Raw genomic sequence first — 17,550 nt, 5'->3', positions numbered from 1 at the left:
CCAGGACCAGAGCCTGCAGCCGGAGGGGTGAGCAGGGGGAAACCCTGGCATGACTGTCCCTGCCGGCAGCAGCATCCCCACCTGCCCCGCACACCTGGCCACCCTTTGGTCCTGGGACTTTGCTTTCAAAGCCACAGCAAAGCACTGAAGTTGAAATGGGAGGCAGCAGAAAGGGAGCAGGGAAAATGCGTCCCTCTGAAATCCCCCTGAGAATTTGCCCCTTGATTTTGCCCTATTTAATGCATTTGACAGGGTATGATTTTGATACCAATGGAAAATTACATCAATTTGACTTAAGTGAAGTAACTGAACAGCTACAACTCTAAAGATAGATGTTTCTTTAATTCAGGTGCCTTTTATTAGGTTGAAGTACTAAAACCTCCGACAGCAAGCGGTTTAGGCAGAGAAGCCCACAAAGAAACGGCAGTAAACACACTCCAGTGCAAGGACCCTGCCCTTTACACCTCTCCCTCTCTGCCAGGATTTTGCATGACCTAACTCCTGCCTAGGACTTGGAAGCCCATATCCAGTTATTTCCCCTCCTGCATCCTAGTCTCTATCCAGCTGTTGCCCGCAGTAAGGAGAAATGTTTTCACTGTAAACTTCTCAAGGATTAACGAAGCAGCACAACTCATTTGAAGGCAAAAGCATCTTCACTTGGATGCTCAGAACTCTTCCTGGAATACAAAACCAAAGTTTGCCTCATCTGTTGGGTATGATCCAGAAAAAACAGGACCATCTGCTACCATCAAGTTGATGACAGCCATCTCAGTCGTGGCTAATTTATGGAAGCCAAAACTCCGTGCAAGCAGGCAGGTATGCAGCTCAGAGAGCAACTCTGCCACTGCAGGAAGGTGTCACAGTACAAGCAGGAGCTGCCCTGGGGAATCTCTAGTAAAAACCTGGAAGATACAATACTGTATAAAGCAAACTTAATAAAGCATATGTTGAAGCAGGGAAGTGTAACCATCAGTCACATCCAACCCAGTGCTCAGTGGGCTTCTGTGCTCTGGGTTTGGATTATCACAGACTCCTGCTTCACCAGAGTCGCTTGGGTAAATAACACTAACACAAAAATACTAATAGTATTATGGTATACTAGTATTAGTATTACAGTATACTAGTATTGGTATTTTAGCATAGAAAACAATTAGCAAGGAAAAAAAATCTTCCCTTCAAACATAAGCCTCCCCAGGCAGCCTACAGCCCTGACTTTTTTTAAAATACTGTTCGCACACAGAGTGAATAGCGCACAGATGCTCTGCTCAAACCAGCGCGCCTTTCTAGCATTTTTCTTTCAACCTCTTCATGGCAGCCCACAAGAAACACAGAGAACGAAGACAGCCCAGATCCCCAGAAGACCAAAGGGAACAACCACGGCAGTGATCAGCTCAGCGTCAGAATAACTCCTATGTTGCACCTCACTCGGTGCTACTGCTTCCACACAGCGGCATCGGGAGTGCTCTGCTCATCCTCATTCGTTTTGGCCAAAGATTGACACGGACCCCAGTCAGTTCCAAACTTTTAGGACCTTGGGCCACCTTCAACACCCTTCCTGGATCATCGGAGTTTTATGAAGGAAGCTCTACAGGCAAGGTGGGAATCTGAGGGCCAGCAGGAGGTTGGCAGTCCGTAGGTCACAGCCAGGCAACCATGGTACCAGAGAAAATACTGGTTCATAACGACTGAGAAAAGAAATAAAGCTCTGTATCTCAGCTTGTCAAGGCATTTGAAACTACACACATCTTCAAGAACTTGAGCTGGGGGGTGGTGTCAAACACCACACATCTGCTTCCCCACCTGGCACACACCCGCTGCCCCATCACACATTAAATCTGTCTGGGTGGTAAGCAAGACTCCCCCACTCCATATCCACCGGCTTCCTGCTTGTCTTCTAGAAGGGACAGAGATGGTTTGTGACACCATGGTGCTCTGCGACAGCAAGTTCTTCCGGACAGCCTCTTCCCCTCGCTTGCAACATAGAGAAGCAGCTGATGTGAGTCTGTGCTCCTTGCAAGCGGTCTCGGGTCTGCAGTGTGGAAGCACTTAAAAACATTATTTGTAATCCCTGGATGCAAGAGACAGAAACGCTTGGGGCCATTTCCAAATATTCATGTGAGCAATAGACCTCGAGGTGAGAGCACACAACAGTTCAGTGCACATTTTGGTCTTAAGAAGGGATTATACCTGTACAACAGTCAAGTTAAACAAGTTTTTGAGACTGCAGAGAAAACTGGAGAGATACAAGTGCACCAAACTTTAGAGAAGCCATCAAGAAAGGTGAGGAAAAGTCTTCCATTTACCGCCCTGTCATTTCAGCTCCTTTCTGCAGAGAAGCGCCACGTTAAAAGAAGTCATTAAACACCCCAGAAGGTTGTGAAACCTTGTGTAGGAAGCGCTGGGGATTGATAAAGTCCTGACAGACAAGTCTGATCACATTTGACAGAATTACAGAAGCAGAGAAGCTAGAGATAGGTCTTATCTTATCTTCAATAAAACACAAAATGAAAAGAAAAGAAAACTCTGAGGCTCTGAGCACGCTGGAGGAATGAGACCTGGCTGAGCTGCCGTAAACAAGGGTTGAGGAGGGATGCATAGGATGAGGAGGCAGAACAGGAGAGGGAAGACACTCCTGAGATCTAATCTCCTAGAGGAGGACGAAGCGAGTTACACATAAGCGCTCTGAACATTTGTCCCGGCGCCAAGGCTCTGATCCTGCACGGTTAAGCAGATGCTTAACTGGCGCCCGTCAAGCCCTGCCGCAGCTCCCCGGGCTGTCGGCACACGCGTCCTGCGGCGCCGGGCCAAGCTGGCAGCTCGGACCCTTCCCCTCTCTCCTCTCCTGCAGCAGAGGGGCAGCCAGGCGCCTCCGCCGCCCGCTCTCAAAGTTCCGTCCAGCCCGGCCGTGCTCACCGGGCAGCCGTGCCTCACCGGGGGCTGCTGCCCTCGCCCGCACCCCCCGTCCAGCCCACCGACCCCGCTGCGGCCCGGGCACCCAGCGGCAGCAGGACCCCCGCCCCGGCCGGCACCCGGGCCGGCGCCGCAGCCCCCGGCCGTGCTCCCACCGGCGGGGCGGCCCGCAGGGCTCGCCGCGGGGCCGAGAGCCTCCCCGGCGGGACGGGGAGGGGGGAAGCAGCAGCCCCGGCCGCCCCGCACCCAGACCTGCACCCGGCACCCACCTGCAGCGAGTCCCGCCGGGAGCGCAGCCCGAGCCGCGGCGCTGGGGCGAGGCGAGGCGCGGCGCTGGGCGGGAACCCGCCGCCGCTTGCCCGCCTCCCCCGTTCCGGCGGCGGGCGCGGGCGGGGCCGGGCGGCCCAGCCCCAGCCCCGGGGGGTCGGGAGTCCCCCAGCCCCGCGCCCGGGCGAGAGCGTCCTCCGGCAGCCCCAGCAGGCGGGGAGGCAGCCACCGCTCGTGTCCCCTGCCAGGCCAGCCTGGCCGAAGAGCGTCAGAGCGTCTCTCCGGCGACGGGCGGACGCTCAGAGGGCCAGGACCCCCCTCTGCGGGCTCCACGAGTGGAGGGGAACAAGGGGCTGCACATGCCTTAGTCAGGACAGCAAAATGGAAAGGATGGCACGCAGGGGAATTAGGAGGCTGGGGGCAGCGTCCCAGCGTGCCCATCCAGGTCCAGCACCTGCCAGAGGGGGACGTCCTGTCCGGCCAGTTCCAGCATTAACCACAGCTGAAACTGCACCACTGGCGACGCACGGGGAAACTCGGCCTAAGTGTTTCCTAACAAGGTGTTTCCTTTACACCAGGACAGCAGCAGGCAGCAGAGATGTAGGTTAAGCCTGCCTCGCAGCTGCAAAAGCTTGTGAAAGGGGCCATTTTTCCCCAAGTGTCAAGCACATAGCTTCGAGTTTCACAAAGCATTTCCCTCCCACAGCACTCGTTGCGCTTGCTCAGTCAGGTGCTGATCTCCAGCGAGACTAATGACATTGTTTGCACCTGCTGCTGAAGCATCAGTGTTGTACCTTCTCCTACAACATCACGTCAGAGGCGGAGGGCTGTGGCAGACAGTGTTGGTTACAGAGCAACTGACAGCCCAGTCCCCCTGGCAATTCTGTTCACCCCAATGGTTCCACAGTGGCATAGCACAAGGGGTAAAAAATAAGCATTACAGCACACAAGACCTTCACCAGGCCCTAGCTATTAGTTTCTCTTCCCTGCACATACAGTAACATAGCAGGGAGAGATCGCAGGGATACAGAAACACTTATTTTAACCAGGTATATGCAGATTTTTTCAGTTATTGCCATAGGCTGCTGCTGCTGAATTTACCTTGCCAGCTGCCATACAGCTAATGCGGTAGCAATACTGGAAAAGACCCAATGAGAAATTCTGGTGTGAAGGGACTCGGGCAGCCTCAGTCTGTCTTGGTGAAAGTAAATACTCTTCCACTCGTTTTCTCCAAATCTCTTGCAGAGTCACTCGACAACCAGCTGCAGAGGCCACCTTCCACTTCTGAAGACATTTTATATACATGCGACCACATAACTAAGGAGACAAGAATTGGCTGCGGATAGGTGCAGGCTGACTTAGCCATTCCACTTCAAGAGACAGCGTGACGTTACCCTCAGCACTGACACCCTCCCTTTTCCCATCTGCTATTCCACACCATTAACTACCAGATCCACTCAGATTACAAAGGCAGCGATCTTTATTTTCTGAGACATTTGTGTGATCACACTTAAAATACCCCCAAAACATTAAGGTTTTTAAAAAGTTTAAGAATTCCAATTTTAAGTTCCTGACAAACAGAAAAAAAAGAGGTCAAATAGCAAGTCACAAGCAAGATGTAAGAAAGTACTCTGCTCCCACCTTCCTTCGGCCTCTAACCTTTAATTCCTTGTAATAACCGTGGTCTCCTGGGCCCCTCAGCACTGTAGGCTGGATCCAGGCAAGCCAGAGGGAAGTCCTGAAAAATGCTCTTTGGAACAAGTTGCAGCTCATGTATATGGGGGTGGCTCATCCAGTCTCATCCAACCCTCAATTAGGTGACACTGCTTTGCACACAAATGCAGCTTCCTGTAACAGGGCTCTTCTCATTGTCACCCTTCGGGGAGGGGATGGGAACACAGAAATCAAGCCCTGCACAACCTACCTCAGTGACTGGCAGCTTCATGAGACAGGCTGAGCAGTTGTCACAGCCCACTACCCTGGATCCCGAACACGCACTACCGCTGCTCAATTCACACCAGCTATGGGCTCAGCAGACTGCTCCACAAACTGAAATTAACTTAACCCACCTAACAAGGGAAAAAAGTAGTTGGGGGAACCATTTTCGACCACATGTGAGCTGCACCAGAAATAAAGAGGCAGCCACACAACCGGAGGGAAAGCAAGCCCTCCTCTCAACAGCAGTAAGCCATTACATTATCTCAGTCACTCATGGAAACTCAGTTTAGGCTGCAAGTTACTGCACTTGCTTGAGGCTCCCCATACCCAACGTGTACTTGGAGCTAACACTTCAAACCTGACAGCACTGGGCTTTATTTGCCTTGGTGCTATGGGGAAACTGGCGTTTTACTTCTTGAGACGGATTTAACAGATGGAAAACAGCTCCAAGAGCAAGTGATACAACCCAGAACGGAAATTTAAGGTATCATCTCAACACCTAACAAGCTGCATGGCACATTGCTGGGAGTAAGCACACACTGGTACATTTTATGTTCAGAGAGAACAAGGAGTAACGTGCAGTCAGAGCCTCTGAAACAAAAACACAGCAAAAAGCAGAGCTGGGTAGAAAAGGCGGCTTTATCACCTCTGCCTCCTTGTCCACTCCCACCGAGCCTAATGTCACAATCTCCACGCAGGCAAGAGCTTCTGCACATCTCCACTCCCCAGCTACATTCCCAATGAGAGTGTTATCAAGAGTTCCAAATAGCACTACAGACCTTGCCTTTCCGACAACAGGCCCCGACCTGCAACTCCAAACAATGCAGCTACTCAGCTACTAAGGCGTATTGAAATTCTGCTTCTCCAAGTACTCTGGTTAGTGGCCTCAACAGGAGTGGACGGAAGAGGAAGGTAGGAATTTATTGCAAGGTGAAACCATAAAAGAAGGAAACAGAAAATAGGAACCCTGTCACACTGCAGCTGTGAACTTGAAATGTCAGGTGGGGGTGGGGATTACAGCCAGAGGGTTCACATCAGTTGTTTCTTAGAGTAACTAGCCAAAGGCAAGTCACAATACTTGCCATTTCACAGGTATCCAAGTTAAACTGGCTGAAAAAGGAAGTGGGACGTTAAGATACAGGAGAAAGAGAAATCATTCTTCTACTAGGTGGGCAGGAACTCAAAGTGAAAAATCACTGCCAGCCTTTTAAAATAAGACTGTAGAAAATGTCAATCTTGAAGGTCACCCTAGTGGTGCCAGTTACACCAGCTCAAGGATGGTTCCAAATGAGGGGCCTAAACCAGAATTAGAAATAAAAGGGGGAGACATCCAACCATTCTCCCACTTCCCCACACTGGAGCTGCCTGCCCCACAATGGGCTAGGGGAGGTAGCATTCCAGGCAGGCTTGGCATCCATAATGCCTACATGCCCACCCAAGGCATTCGGGTGAGCAGATGGTTTATGAATTCCCAAGGAAACATTCTCAGTCACTTTCAAACTTGACGGAGTTGACTTGGGTCGATATAGTGCCTCCACGGTAACTGCCTCGTTTTTTCTTTGTCTTCTCATGGCGGAAAGATTTGCCTTTAGTGAATTTCAGGATATTGTTAGCCTTCTCACCCCAGTCACCAGCTGCTCCTTTCTGTGAGGGATCAAGGGGGAGAGGAAAAAAATTCAGGGCAGTATCCAGGAGAGTAAAGGCAATGCTTTGCACTTCATTCTACCCAGCGAACACCAGTATATTACAGCCGAGCTGATACCACTCTCCCACCCACCTCCTGCCAGTCCTCACACACTTCCTAACAGCACCTCCTGGTGGAGGAAGTTCCCACCAAAAAGACTGCCCACAAGCACACCAAGGCTGCTCTGCCGACGCGTATTTGCGGAGGCCTCCTGTTACCACTCCGGGCACTACCTAGCCCTACCTTTGCTTCAAATGAGTTATCAGCAACACGAGCATCCAGCTCAATCTCTTCTTCCCTTACACGGCGGAACGGAGAGCCTGGCTGTTAAAGAAAATGAGATACAGTAAGCATGTACACGTGCATGATATTCCATTAGTGACAGCCTCCTTCCCTCCTTGCCCTGCAAATATGGAGCCCTGTTCAGGTCACCTCAAGCTTTAAGTGTTTCTCAGACTCGTAATTCTTTCCCTCCTGATCAGGCAGCTCAGGGATGCTCCTGTGCAAACATATCCAATCAACTTTTGTAAGAATAGTAGTACGCACATACGTGCACTCCCAATGGTTCTTCAGACAAAGTACAAATGCTTGAGGAGGGAGCAAATATACAAATAATCCTCTGGGCCCAACCTCCCCAAAACCCACAAAGCAGCCTACTCGTTCAGGAGGCAGAGACGCCTCTCCCACCAGTCACCGCAGTCTGCCCTCACTCACCTGTTTCACCTTGGGAACTGTGTGTGGTGTTTTGGCTTTGATTTTTGCCTTTTTACTGTGTGGTGTCTCTGGCTCCTGAACATCGTCCCTCTTCTGCTTCTTCCTGAACGTGCCTGTTAGATGTACAGCAGTAAAACTTCAAAGGGAATAACTGCAGTGTTGGGAGAGGTAATGGCATCTCTCCCCCAGAACACAAACACAGGTGTGAGAATCAGTTACCTCACCCACAAAACAGACTGCTCTAACAGACACCCACAGACATTCTGGGTCAGCAAGGATTTTGCCATCCTACCCTAACGGATAAAGACAATTTTGTGGAATAGGGTACCTCTACATTAATGATTTAGTGCATTTGAGAAAGTTCTGTTGGTTAAAACTTGCCAGTTCTTGGAAGTCACGCAGTATGCACTTGTACACATCACTAGTGCATTCAAAGTTATTTTTCTCCTGGAGAGATAAAGATTGAGATTGTGCATTGGGGCATCATCTATGGCATCCCACTCAACACAGAAAAGGTCCTCCAGCAGTCTGCCTTGCTGTCACTGACAATCTTATGCATGCAGATTGCAACCGGCAACAAATGTACTGTGTTACCACAGATTCCATTGCCAACAGATATGCAATACAGACAAAAAGGATCGCACCAAATTAAAAACTAGCCCTTCCCTCTCAGTACTGCACCAGATGGCATAATCTAATAGCACATAGAAATTAGACTGGATATTGTTTAGGAAAGGCTCCCGTCCATGGCTAGCTCAGTAGCACTGCCTGACAGACCCACTTCCCAGACTGTAGGTAATACCTCCATTGACTTTTCCAGTCTCTTCTTCAGAGCTGCTTTCACTGCTGCTACTGCTGCCACCAGCTGGCTTAGACTTCAGGTTGTTTGCTGCTGGTCTGGATGCTTTTGCTTTCTCTGTGGAGGCAGCGGCCTTCAAATTGTTCTGTGCCCCTTTCCCTGCCTTTTTGGGCTTCTCATTCTCTTCGCTGGAACTATCAGATGAGCTGCTACTACTACTAGAAGCAGCTGCCTTCTTCCCCACAGTTGCTTTTGCTGCCCCTGTAGATTTGGTGGCTGGTTTTGCTGCTGGCTTCTTTTCTTCTTCTTCACTGCTTGAGCTATCAGAGTCAGAAGTGTCTGCTTTGGGAGCTGGGGCAGAAGGTTTGGACACTGGCTTACCTGCTTTGCTAACTAATTTAGCTGGAGTGCCCTTCTTCTCATCCTTAGAGCTACTGGAGCTGCTATCTGAATCAGAGCTACTTTGTGTTTTCTTTGTGGCAGCTTGAGACTTCTTTGTTGCAGGGGTTGCTGCTTTAGTTGCAGGCTTCACAGGGGCCTTCTTGTCAGAGCTATCAGAATCTAGAATGGGAAGAATAATCAAGGCTAAGCCTTATTCCTTCAACATGAAGCTAACATGCAGATTCAGTGCAACAGTGCACTTCATTAGCTGCTTGAAACAACACTACAATGGGTATTCCTGTCCAAATGCACCCTCATACCTTCCTAGAAACACAGAGGTCTGAGCAAGCAGAATGTGCATGTGGAAATTCTCCTTTTTTCCTACCTGAGCTGTCTGAGGAGGAACTGGAGTCTTTCTTTGCTTGTCCAGGCTTGGCAGGTACTTTTGCTGGTTTGGATGTATTCTTTATCACAGGTTGTTTAGCTGGGAGCTTACTCCCTACCTTCTTCTTGTCATCTTCAGAGCTAGAATCTAAACAAAACAAAAACAAAAAAGGATATTCTTTAGATTAATAAGCTTCTGGTGCAAGTTACTTTAGTAATAACATATATATAAAAAACTTGTGGGGAAGTAAAAAGCAAAATGGGTTGTGGCCCAAGGCTGAGCCACTAGGTAACTGGCAATAAGCAGCATTTGATGAAAACTTAAATGGTCAGGGGACAGCAGTCATCTTTCCATGTATCTTCTTTGTTGGAAGTGGAAACAAGCTGTTTAAGTTCTTCACTAATGCACGCACAAAGAAGCAGGTATTTGAAGAATAATGTAGGAGAAGAGGTACGGAATAAGGGACTGAAGAAAGTACAGGTATCACCAAGAACAAATTCGGGGAGAAGAAACATCGAGAAAAGAAGCTAACTGTTAAAGATCAAAGAACAGCCAAGAAATTAGGAGATAAAATTGACAAAACAGGGAAAGCGAGGCAACAACAGCACTGGGTCTCATTTTAGCTGTTTATTTCCTGTATCAGATACACTTAGCCAGAGTCTGAGGATGGACTGGAGACTCCTGCATACAAATATGCCTTTGTATTGTGTGTCTCAGCAATCTGGAATGCTAAGCCTGATCTATTCCAACTCTTTTGAACATTTTAATAACAGTCATCAAAACCTTGCCCGTTTGCGAGAAACTAGGCAAAAAAAACCAGAAAAAAAACAGAACTCCTGCCCCTTGTTGAAGGGTCATACAGTCTAGTGCTACCTGTCTGCAGATAGACAGACAGGCAGCTGTCACCCGTGGTCCCTGCTGTGGCTCCAGAGATGTTGAGATACACAACAGGAGCACCTTGAACTAGGATGGGAAACATAGCACATAAGGAACTTACCCGGAAATACAGCATTGCAAACCTTAAACCTGACCAGCAGAAGATGCAAAGCACACGGCCCGTTTCTAGGGTCACATTAGGAGAAGGCATCTTTGAGTCTGTTTTGAACTTGGTATGGTGATTACATTCATTTCAGAAACTCCTCCCAAACACAATGGGGTAACAGAAACCAAAAACCTGAAGACAGAGCCTCAGAAAGTGTAACCATTAACCTTCCTGGAGAAATCTGATACATGTGATGTCCTACCCTTTCCATCCAGGAACATGCAGACCTTTCTGCACTTGCCAATGGTCTCACTGGTGTCTGTCAGACTCCACTCTGCATAGCAAGCTGCTGTTTTTCAATTTCACATCTTGTTAGCTATGGAGACTGTGAAGCTTTCCAGCTCATACGCTAAGGATCTTAGCAGATACACCATTATACAGCAACCTGGCTGATAAAAACATTAACACACACACAAAAAAAAATATCTAAATTTTATTTCTTAAATTACCTGAGTCACTGTCAGAACTGGATTCAGCCTTCTTGGTAGTCACAGCTTTGTTTTGGGAACCAGGAGTTGTTTTAGCTACTACTGCTTTGCCTGCAAAAGCAAGTTTTAACATTAACAGGCCACATCCACACCAAACTTTTGTGCCAAGGTCCAAACCTTTCCAGATGTGAAAAAGCTCCCTTCTCAGTGCACCAGCCATTCAGCCAGCACATCAGAAGTCAAGCAAGAACCTGGCCAGCTGCAGTAATGGGCCTGGCTTATTCCTGCTAAACTAGATCCCAATGACTTCAAACCAACACATGCAAAGTAATCCAACCTGCACACAGTTTGGATCCGCAGGTTGTACACAGCGCTGTTTGTGATACCTTCAAATTATTCAGAAGCTTCCAGAGAAGTAAATAGCAACATAGATCAAAGTCAAATCAATTTTTCAAGGAAACCAAGACATTGCCAAAACATTGTAGTACTTCCTCTGCAGCCTCCTCTCATCACAACATACCTGCTGCTCCCTTTGGGGGCACCTGCTCTGTCTCATCACTACTGTCTGAGGAGTCACTGCTCTCAGCCTTTTTTGCAGGGGCCTTGGCAAGGCCCTTCTTTGTCTGCGTAGCCTGAGGAGGTGGTACAGCACTGTACTGACCTATGAAGAGAGACACAGCATTCAGATGCCTGCATGACAATGCAAGCAGCACACAAGATGTTTGTTGTAGTTAGAAGAAAGCACTTCTGCTATTTGTTTCCATTTATTCCCTTTCTGTAGCTACAATCAAAGATACTAGCTTATCATTTGAAAGGTTACACTCACCCACTGCTATCTCTTGTTTCTCCTGTGAGTTTAAGTCTCCTCTTGGAGTTTAGCTGACCCAACCACCTCTGCACTTCTAGAAGAATGGGAGCTTGTGCTGCCAAACTTCTCAGAAAAAACCCAGAGATGTCAACTGTTGATTGTTTTAATTTACTGCCTTCTCAAATCTTCTGGTTATAAAATCAGACTGAGTTTCAGTGCTCGATCCTCCACTCAGATCAGTTCTCTACTGGAATCCTAAAAGCACTATACTATATTGAACTGAGGCCCATCGGCTGGGTTGCAACTGAGCAGCCCTGGATACTTCACAAAAAACCTAAAAAAGCTTAAATTGCTGCAGTTACAGAATAACCAAACCACTGACAAATTACTTCCCAAATCCTGGCAGACAGGAAACCTGAAAGAATGTACTTAAAGGCTACCTGAATCTAAGACATGCAGCAAACCAAGCAGAGTCCATCACAACCTCTCTCACTCCCTATACCTTGCTAAGGAAGAAGCTGAATTGTAAGCTTAACCCCAAGCGCACAAATGAAAGGAGCTGCTTATTTCTAGTTTGCAATACCACCACCAGCACTACCTGGAACCTTGTGTGCAGCAAGACTTGTCTTGCACATGCTTCTCTGGGACAGCGGGACTGGCAGAAAGAACCCTCCCACGTAACAGCAATGGTATTTAGTACTTACCAGACTTGGCCTTTTGTTTTGCAGGTAGCTTTTCATCATCTGAGCTGTCAGATGAGTCCTCACTACTGGAACTTTCCTTGGCACGTTTGTTTTTCCCTGGACATGCTTGCATGGCTGCAGGTTTTGGCAGAGGTGACTTCTTGGGAACAGCCTTATCACAAAAAGGAAAGATACACATTAAAAAAAGAAGTTATAGAAATCATGTGGGGACAGCTGGATGTGGATATTGTTTAACTCTATGCCTCACTTAAGAATGCAAAAAAAAAAAAAAAGACAAAGGGAGAAAGATTAACGAAGATTCTCTAACGCAGATTTTAGGAGACACATGAGCATCGTGACCTTTCTGGCCACGCTGCTATTGTTTTCTACTGCATGAATCCCTAATGAGGAGCAACTCTGCCTAAGTGGCACACAACTGACAGAAACGGTAGCAACTGCCACTTGATTAAACACAACTATGATTATACTGAATATGAGTGAGCAGTATGCCCAGATGGCCAAGGTCAACAGTATCCTGGCTTGTATCAGCAATAGTGTGGCCAGCAGGGGTAGGGAAGTCACCATGCCCCTGTACTCGGCACTGGTGAGGCCACACCTCGAATGCTGGGCTCAGGTTTGGGGAACCACAGTACAAGAAGGACCTTGAGGGGCTGGAGCGTGTCCAGAGAAGGGCAGCGGAGCTGGGGCAGGGTCTGGAGCACAAGTGTGCTGGGGGGCGGCTGAGGGAGCTGGGGGGGTTTAGCCTGGAGAAGAGGAGGCTGAGGGGGGACATTATTGCTCTCTCCAACTACCTGAAAGGAGGTTGTAGTGAGGTGGGTGTTGGTCTCTTCTCCCAAGTCACTAGCAATAGGATGAGAAGAAATGACCACAAGGTGCATCAGGGGAGGCTTAGATTGGATATTAGGAAAAATGTCTTTAGTGAAAGAGTGGTCAGGCACTGGCACAGACTGTCCAGAGAGGTGGGGGAGTCACCATCCCTGTGGGTGTTCAAAAATGCATAGATGTGGCACTTTGGGACATGTTTTAGGAGGCCTGGTGGTGTTGGGTTGACAGTTGGACTTGGTGATCCTAGAGGTCTTTTCCAACCTTAATGATTCCATGATTTTTCTGTTGCGGAAAGCATTTTTAAACATTTTTTCCTGGTGGAAAACTCAGTTACAGATAGCTAAGCACAAGAGAGTAATGCAAAAATGAACACATAATGAAGACTACAATACAGGTATGACACAATGAGATTTTTCCTACAAAAGGAAGGAGCAGAGGAAGTGGTAAGCAGGTAACAGGGAAGAAAGCCAGTGCATGGAGAGGGGCTAGAACACATAATCCCGCTGTTTAGAGGAGAAGGAAGTACAAGAGCCACAAATTCTGTGCCCAGCATCTGTGTAGTCTGTGCCTTTGCCTACACATTTCACAGTCCCTGTGAGACAGAGATACACCCAGTCTTACCAGACTTCTACAGTGTTCATGAAGTTTTTCATGCCCTAATTTACCTTCTTTGGTGCACCCTCTTCCTCAGAATCTTCACTACTGCTGCTACTGCTTGCTGCTTTTCCATTGACCACCTTGGTGGCTACCTGGGCAGCTTTACTTCCTTTTGAGACAAGTAAAAAGGGACATTAGAAAACATGCTATGGTAGATGAGGGGTAATTACATTCAGCATGAAGTATCACAGAGAGAAAAGAACCACAGGAAGCCAACAGGGCAGATTAAGGCAGTACTGCAAAACTGTTTATCCTACTGCAAGCTTAGAGAAGATTTTCAGCAAACTGTCCATTCTAGGTCATTGGAAGTTCCAGAAGTAAAGGCTAAGTAAAGATCTTCCTTGCTCTTTGAGGGGAAGACACTGGCAAAAGCACAACTTAAGCAGTTAAGGTTGCTGATTACAGCTACTTATGCAACCAATGCAGCACTTGGGACCAGATGTTTTATTTGCAGTCAGTTCTACACCTCTCCCATGTCAGAAGCAGATCAGACTGCAAATGGCAAACAACAGATTTTCAGATGCCTAAGTTAATACATAGGCCTTTGCTTGTAGGTAAAATCCCCATCGCTCCTCCCCTTGCTTTTTTTGGTTTTGCACTTTGACTCATGATACACAATAAGAGGTACCCGATTTAAGTGTTGCTGGTTTTGGTGTCTGTTTCTTTGGTGCTTCTTCATCTGAGCTGCTTGAGTCAGAGCTGGAACCGTCTGCTTTCTTCTGAGGCTGGATTTTGGTTCCAGCTGGCTTCACCACAAGTTTTGCACCTTTCTAAACATCAGGAGGGAAAACTGATTAGCCCTTGTAGCCATGAAAAGAAAGAGAGGCTAATAAGCAGGACACATGTTCAGAGAGTATAAACAGCTGTCTTTCACAGAAGTCACTGTTTTGACTTGGAAACACCACCCTGCCTGATGGTTAGGGCCTGAAAATCCCTGGATAACAATTTTGCTCTGGAAAACCTCCCAGCAGCCCTCGGGAGACTTCTTTTGCACCTCAGTCTCCAGTTCCGCCTCCTCAAAATGGGGCAGCTCTGGGGCTGGCACTGTTCCTTTCCTTCTCCAGATCACACTAGTTTGAAGACTGAAAATACTGACTGGGCAACTCTGGTTGGTCTCCTCTAGCGTACACTGACATCATTCTTCCTCCCCCCACTTCTCAAGACTATGACTGTGGCAAGAAAAAGGAAAGAGAAGATTCTCTTTTTATATATACACATATATGTAGAAAAAGATAAAATTTACTTTAATGATTGTAAATAAATTCTTCTCTGCAAAAGTAAGCCCCAACAGCCTTACAATAAAAGTAAAGAGCAGACTTTTATATGAAACAAAGTGGATGCTGGACATGGAATTAACTTTTCACAGAAGCAGTCCAAACGACACGCTGTCCACTACAGAAACGTCTTCCTACACTGCACCCACAGCAGTTGAGGCACTGCCCAGTTCAAGAGAAGTGAGCCCATGCATAGAATTCTGCTGGTCAAACTTGCTGTTGTGCATCATGTCAAACATGCATTAAAGAGGCTGGAAAGAAAAGCTGACCTTTGCTGGCTTCTCCTCCTCTGAGTCTGAATCATCACTGGAGTCCTCGCTACTGCTCTCTGTCTTCTTGGCTAGAGGAACTGCTTTTGCCTTGGGCACAGCTGCTGCTTTAGCTGCAAACAAGGGACAGCACACACTGATAAGAAGTTCATTCACAACTTTCATGTACCTATATCTTGCACTACTGCGCATCAGGGCAAAAGGATATACTAAGGTCATTAAACCACGACTGAGGTTCACAACACTGGCTTTGTCTCTTGAGCAGGGTGCAGCAGAAGACTCCAAAATCGGTAGGCAAGAAGATAAAACCAATTCTAGAGTTTACCTTTGTCATGTACACATTTAAGTGCAGACTTCTATCACCAAGAAGGACGCCCCACAAGGAAAGTGTCCCCACAAACTGAGATAACATTAACTGGGTCGTCCAGCTTACAAAAACCTGCTGAACAAGTGCAGACTTCCAAACAGAGCCACTGCAATGCTGGCTGAAGGGTCCAGACACTTTTGCTTAACGTGTTTTAACCAAACCTACTCCTTCCTAGTTACTGACTGCTTTTTAATAACGCGGAGCAAAAGAAATAATTTTGCTTCAAATTATATTTGCAAACTGTCCTTAAAATCAGATCTAAATTCAAATTCAGCTTTAGGACGGCTCAAGTTGAAGGTCAGTTTTCTTTCTGTATATCTCTCTCTGTCTGCTCGTCTCCCGCAGATCTAGTGCTACATACACACAAACTTGCATACACCGTGATTAAGGCAAGGTGTAAGAACAATTCCCAATAAAGAGAAAATACAGCTCACCACATATCAAAGTGCGGTGGAGGGATGTGTTTTTTGATAGTGCTAAGACACAGGCTTGAGAGAAAGTAGGGTAGTAATCTCATGCAGGCAGCATGTGAGCAAGGATGCTTGCCATTTCTCTGGCACTCAAGGATATCACATACAACTCCTCTGCATCAAACAGGTCACGGTGCCCACCAATACAGAGGAACCTGAGAAATCCTCGCCATGCAGAAGCTTTGTCAAATGATGCATATTTCAACAAATGTGAAAGCACTTATAAAACCTGATCAGTTCTCCTACAATAGCAAGATGAGAAGTCATTCTTTAAAGCTCTCAGTGAAACTGAGAGTGCCTGGAAAACAGCACAGAAAAAAAGTCATTAGGTAGCTACCTCCCATGAAGAGAGTACCAGCCCAATCCACATGCACTGAAAAAAACAATTACACTTACTATTTAAATCAACACGTGGTTTGAATGTGCTGAAGAAAGGGGGAATAACCTTGCTGAGATATCCTACCAGTGGGCATTTGGAAAGCAGAATCTCAATATAGACAAGATAATAAAGGTGCTAATTCAATAGCACCTTCAAGACACAATACAGCCCAATGCTTTTACCACTCTCAGCCAGAAGAGACAAACCAAATGGCTAAAGCCTTCTAACAGACACAAACCCTGAGGTGTTTGAATTATAACTGGATAAAGAGATCACCTTTAGCTAGGATGAATGTACTTTTCATGCCACCAGCAAAAGACCTGCCAGAAACAAGATCAGTCAATAAAAACCCAGTCCTTGATAGCTGCTGAGGGACCTCAAAGGGGCCGCTAAACCTCAGCTCTATATCCCAGTGAGGAGCCAGTGTCAGACACAACCCCGGCCTGCTCTAGGGCAGCTCACCAACCCCACCTGGCTTCTTGGCCGGGGGCGTCTCGTCCTCCTCGCTGGAGCTGTCATCGCTGCTGGAAGACGGCTTCCTCTTTGCCTGGGGGCCGTTGGGAAGCAGCTTTCTCTTCTTGGCCGCTGGAGACCTACAGGGGGAAAGGCTGAGCAGGGGACTGCGAGGTGAGGGCCAGAGGGCGGCTGGTGCCAGAGGGAGCCCGGCAGAGCCCCCGCCACCTGCCCCGGGCCCGGCGAGCGCGGCCCCCCCCAGCCCCAGCAAGCGCGGCCCCTCCCCCCCGCCCCGGTAAGCGCGCCCCCCTCCCCCCCGCCCCGGTAAGCGCGCCCCCCTCCCCCCCGCCCCGGTAAGCGCGCCCCCCTCCCCCCCCAACCTTCCCCCCCCTCCCCCCCCAACCTTCCCCCCCCAACCCCAGTAAGTGCGGCCCCCCCACAGCCCCGGTGAGCGCGGCCCCCCCGCCAGAGGAGCACTTACTTCAGCCAGTAGCTGAAGATGTCGAGGAGGGAGGCTGCGTTGGGGTCCTGCTCCTTCTGAACCAAGAGAGAGGCCGCGTCAGTCAGTCCGCCAGTCAGTCAGTCAGTCAGTCAGTCAGTCAGTCCGCCCGCCCGCCCCCCCACTCACCGCCGCCGCCTCCCCGGCGAAAGCGCGCGCGGCGCGCTCGAAGCGGTTCTCGCGCAGGAAGGCGAGGACGAAGGGGAAGAGGTCGCTGGGCACCGCGCGCCGCTCCGCCATGCTGCCCCGCCGCCACGTGCCGCCTGCGCGCACGCGCCCGCCACGCACCGACGTGCG

At 48.5% G+C, this 17,550-nt stretch overlaps 1 protein-coding gene across 2 annotated transcripts; it reads right to left on the bottom strand.

The window, feature by feature from the left end:
• Positions 1-4,634: 4,634 nt before the first annotated feature.
• NOLC1 (nucleolar and coiled-body phosphoprotein 1) lies at positions 4,635-17,550 on the bottom strand. Of its 2 annotated transcripts, XM_075107302.1 has the most exons (14): positions 17,383-17,550; positions 17,236-17,291; positions 16,773-16,894; positions 15,086-15,198; positions 14,171-14,312; positions 13,551-13,651; positions 12,061-12,211; positions 11,069-11,209; positions 10,570-10,659; positions 9,079-9,225; positions 8,316-8,873; positions 7,514-7,626; positions 7,043-7,123; positions 4,635-6,759 (listed from the first exon to the last, which is right to left on the bottom strand). In XM_075107302.1, exons 1-14 carry the CDS (start codon positions 17,491-17,493, stop codon positions 6,601-6,603), a joined length of 2,085 nt encoding a protein of 694 aa, XP_074963403.1. In that variant the 5' UTR covers positions 17,494-17,550; the 3' UTR covers positions 4,635-6,600. The 2 variants fall into 2 exon arrangements, with proteins under 2 accessions (XP_074963403.1, XP_074963405.1); XM_075107304.1 differs by lacking the exon at positions 7,514-7,626.

Source organism: Phalacrocorax aristotelis, chromosome 12, assembly GCF_949628215.1.
Source record: "Phalacrocorax aristotelis chromosome 12, bGulAri2.1, whole genome shotgun sequence".
In the NCBI taxonomy this organism is placed as follows: domain Eukaryota; kingdom Metazoa; phylum Chordata; class Aves; order Suliformes; family Phalacrocoracidae; genus Phalacrocorax; species Phalacrocorax aristotelis.
This window is presented reverse-complemented; position numbering and strand designations above follow the sequence as displayed.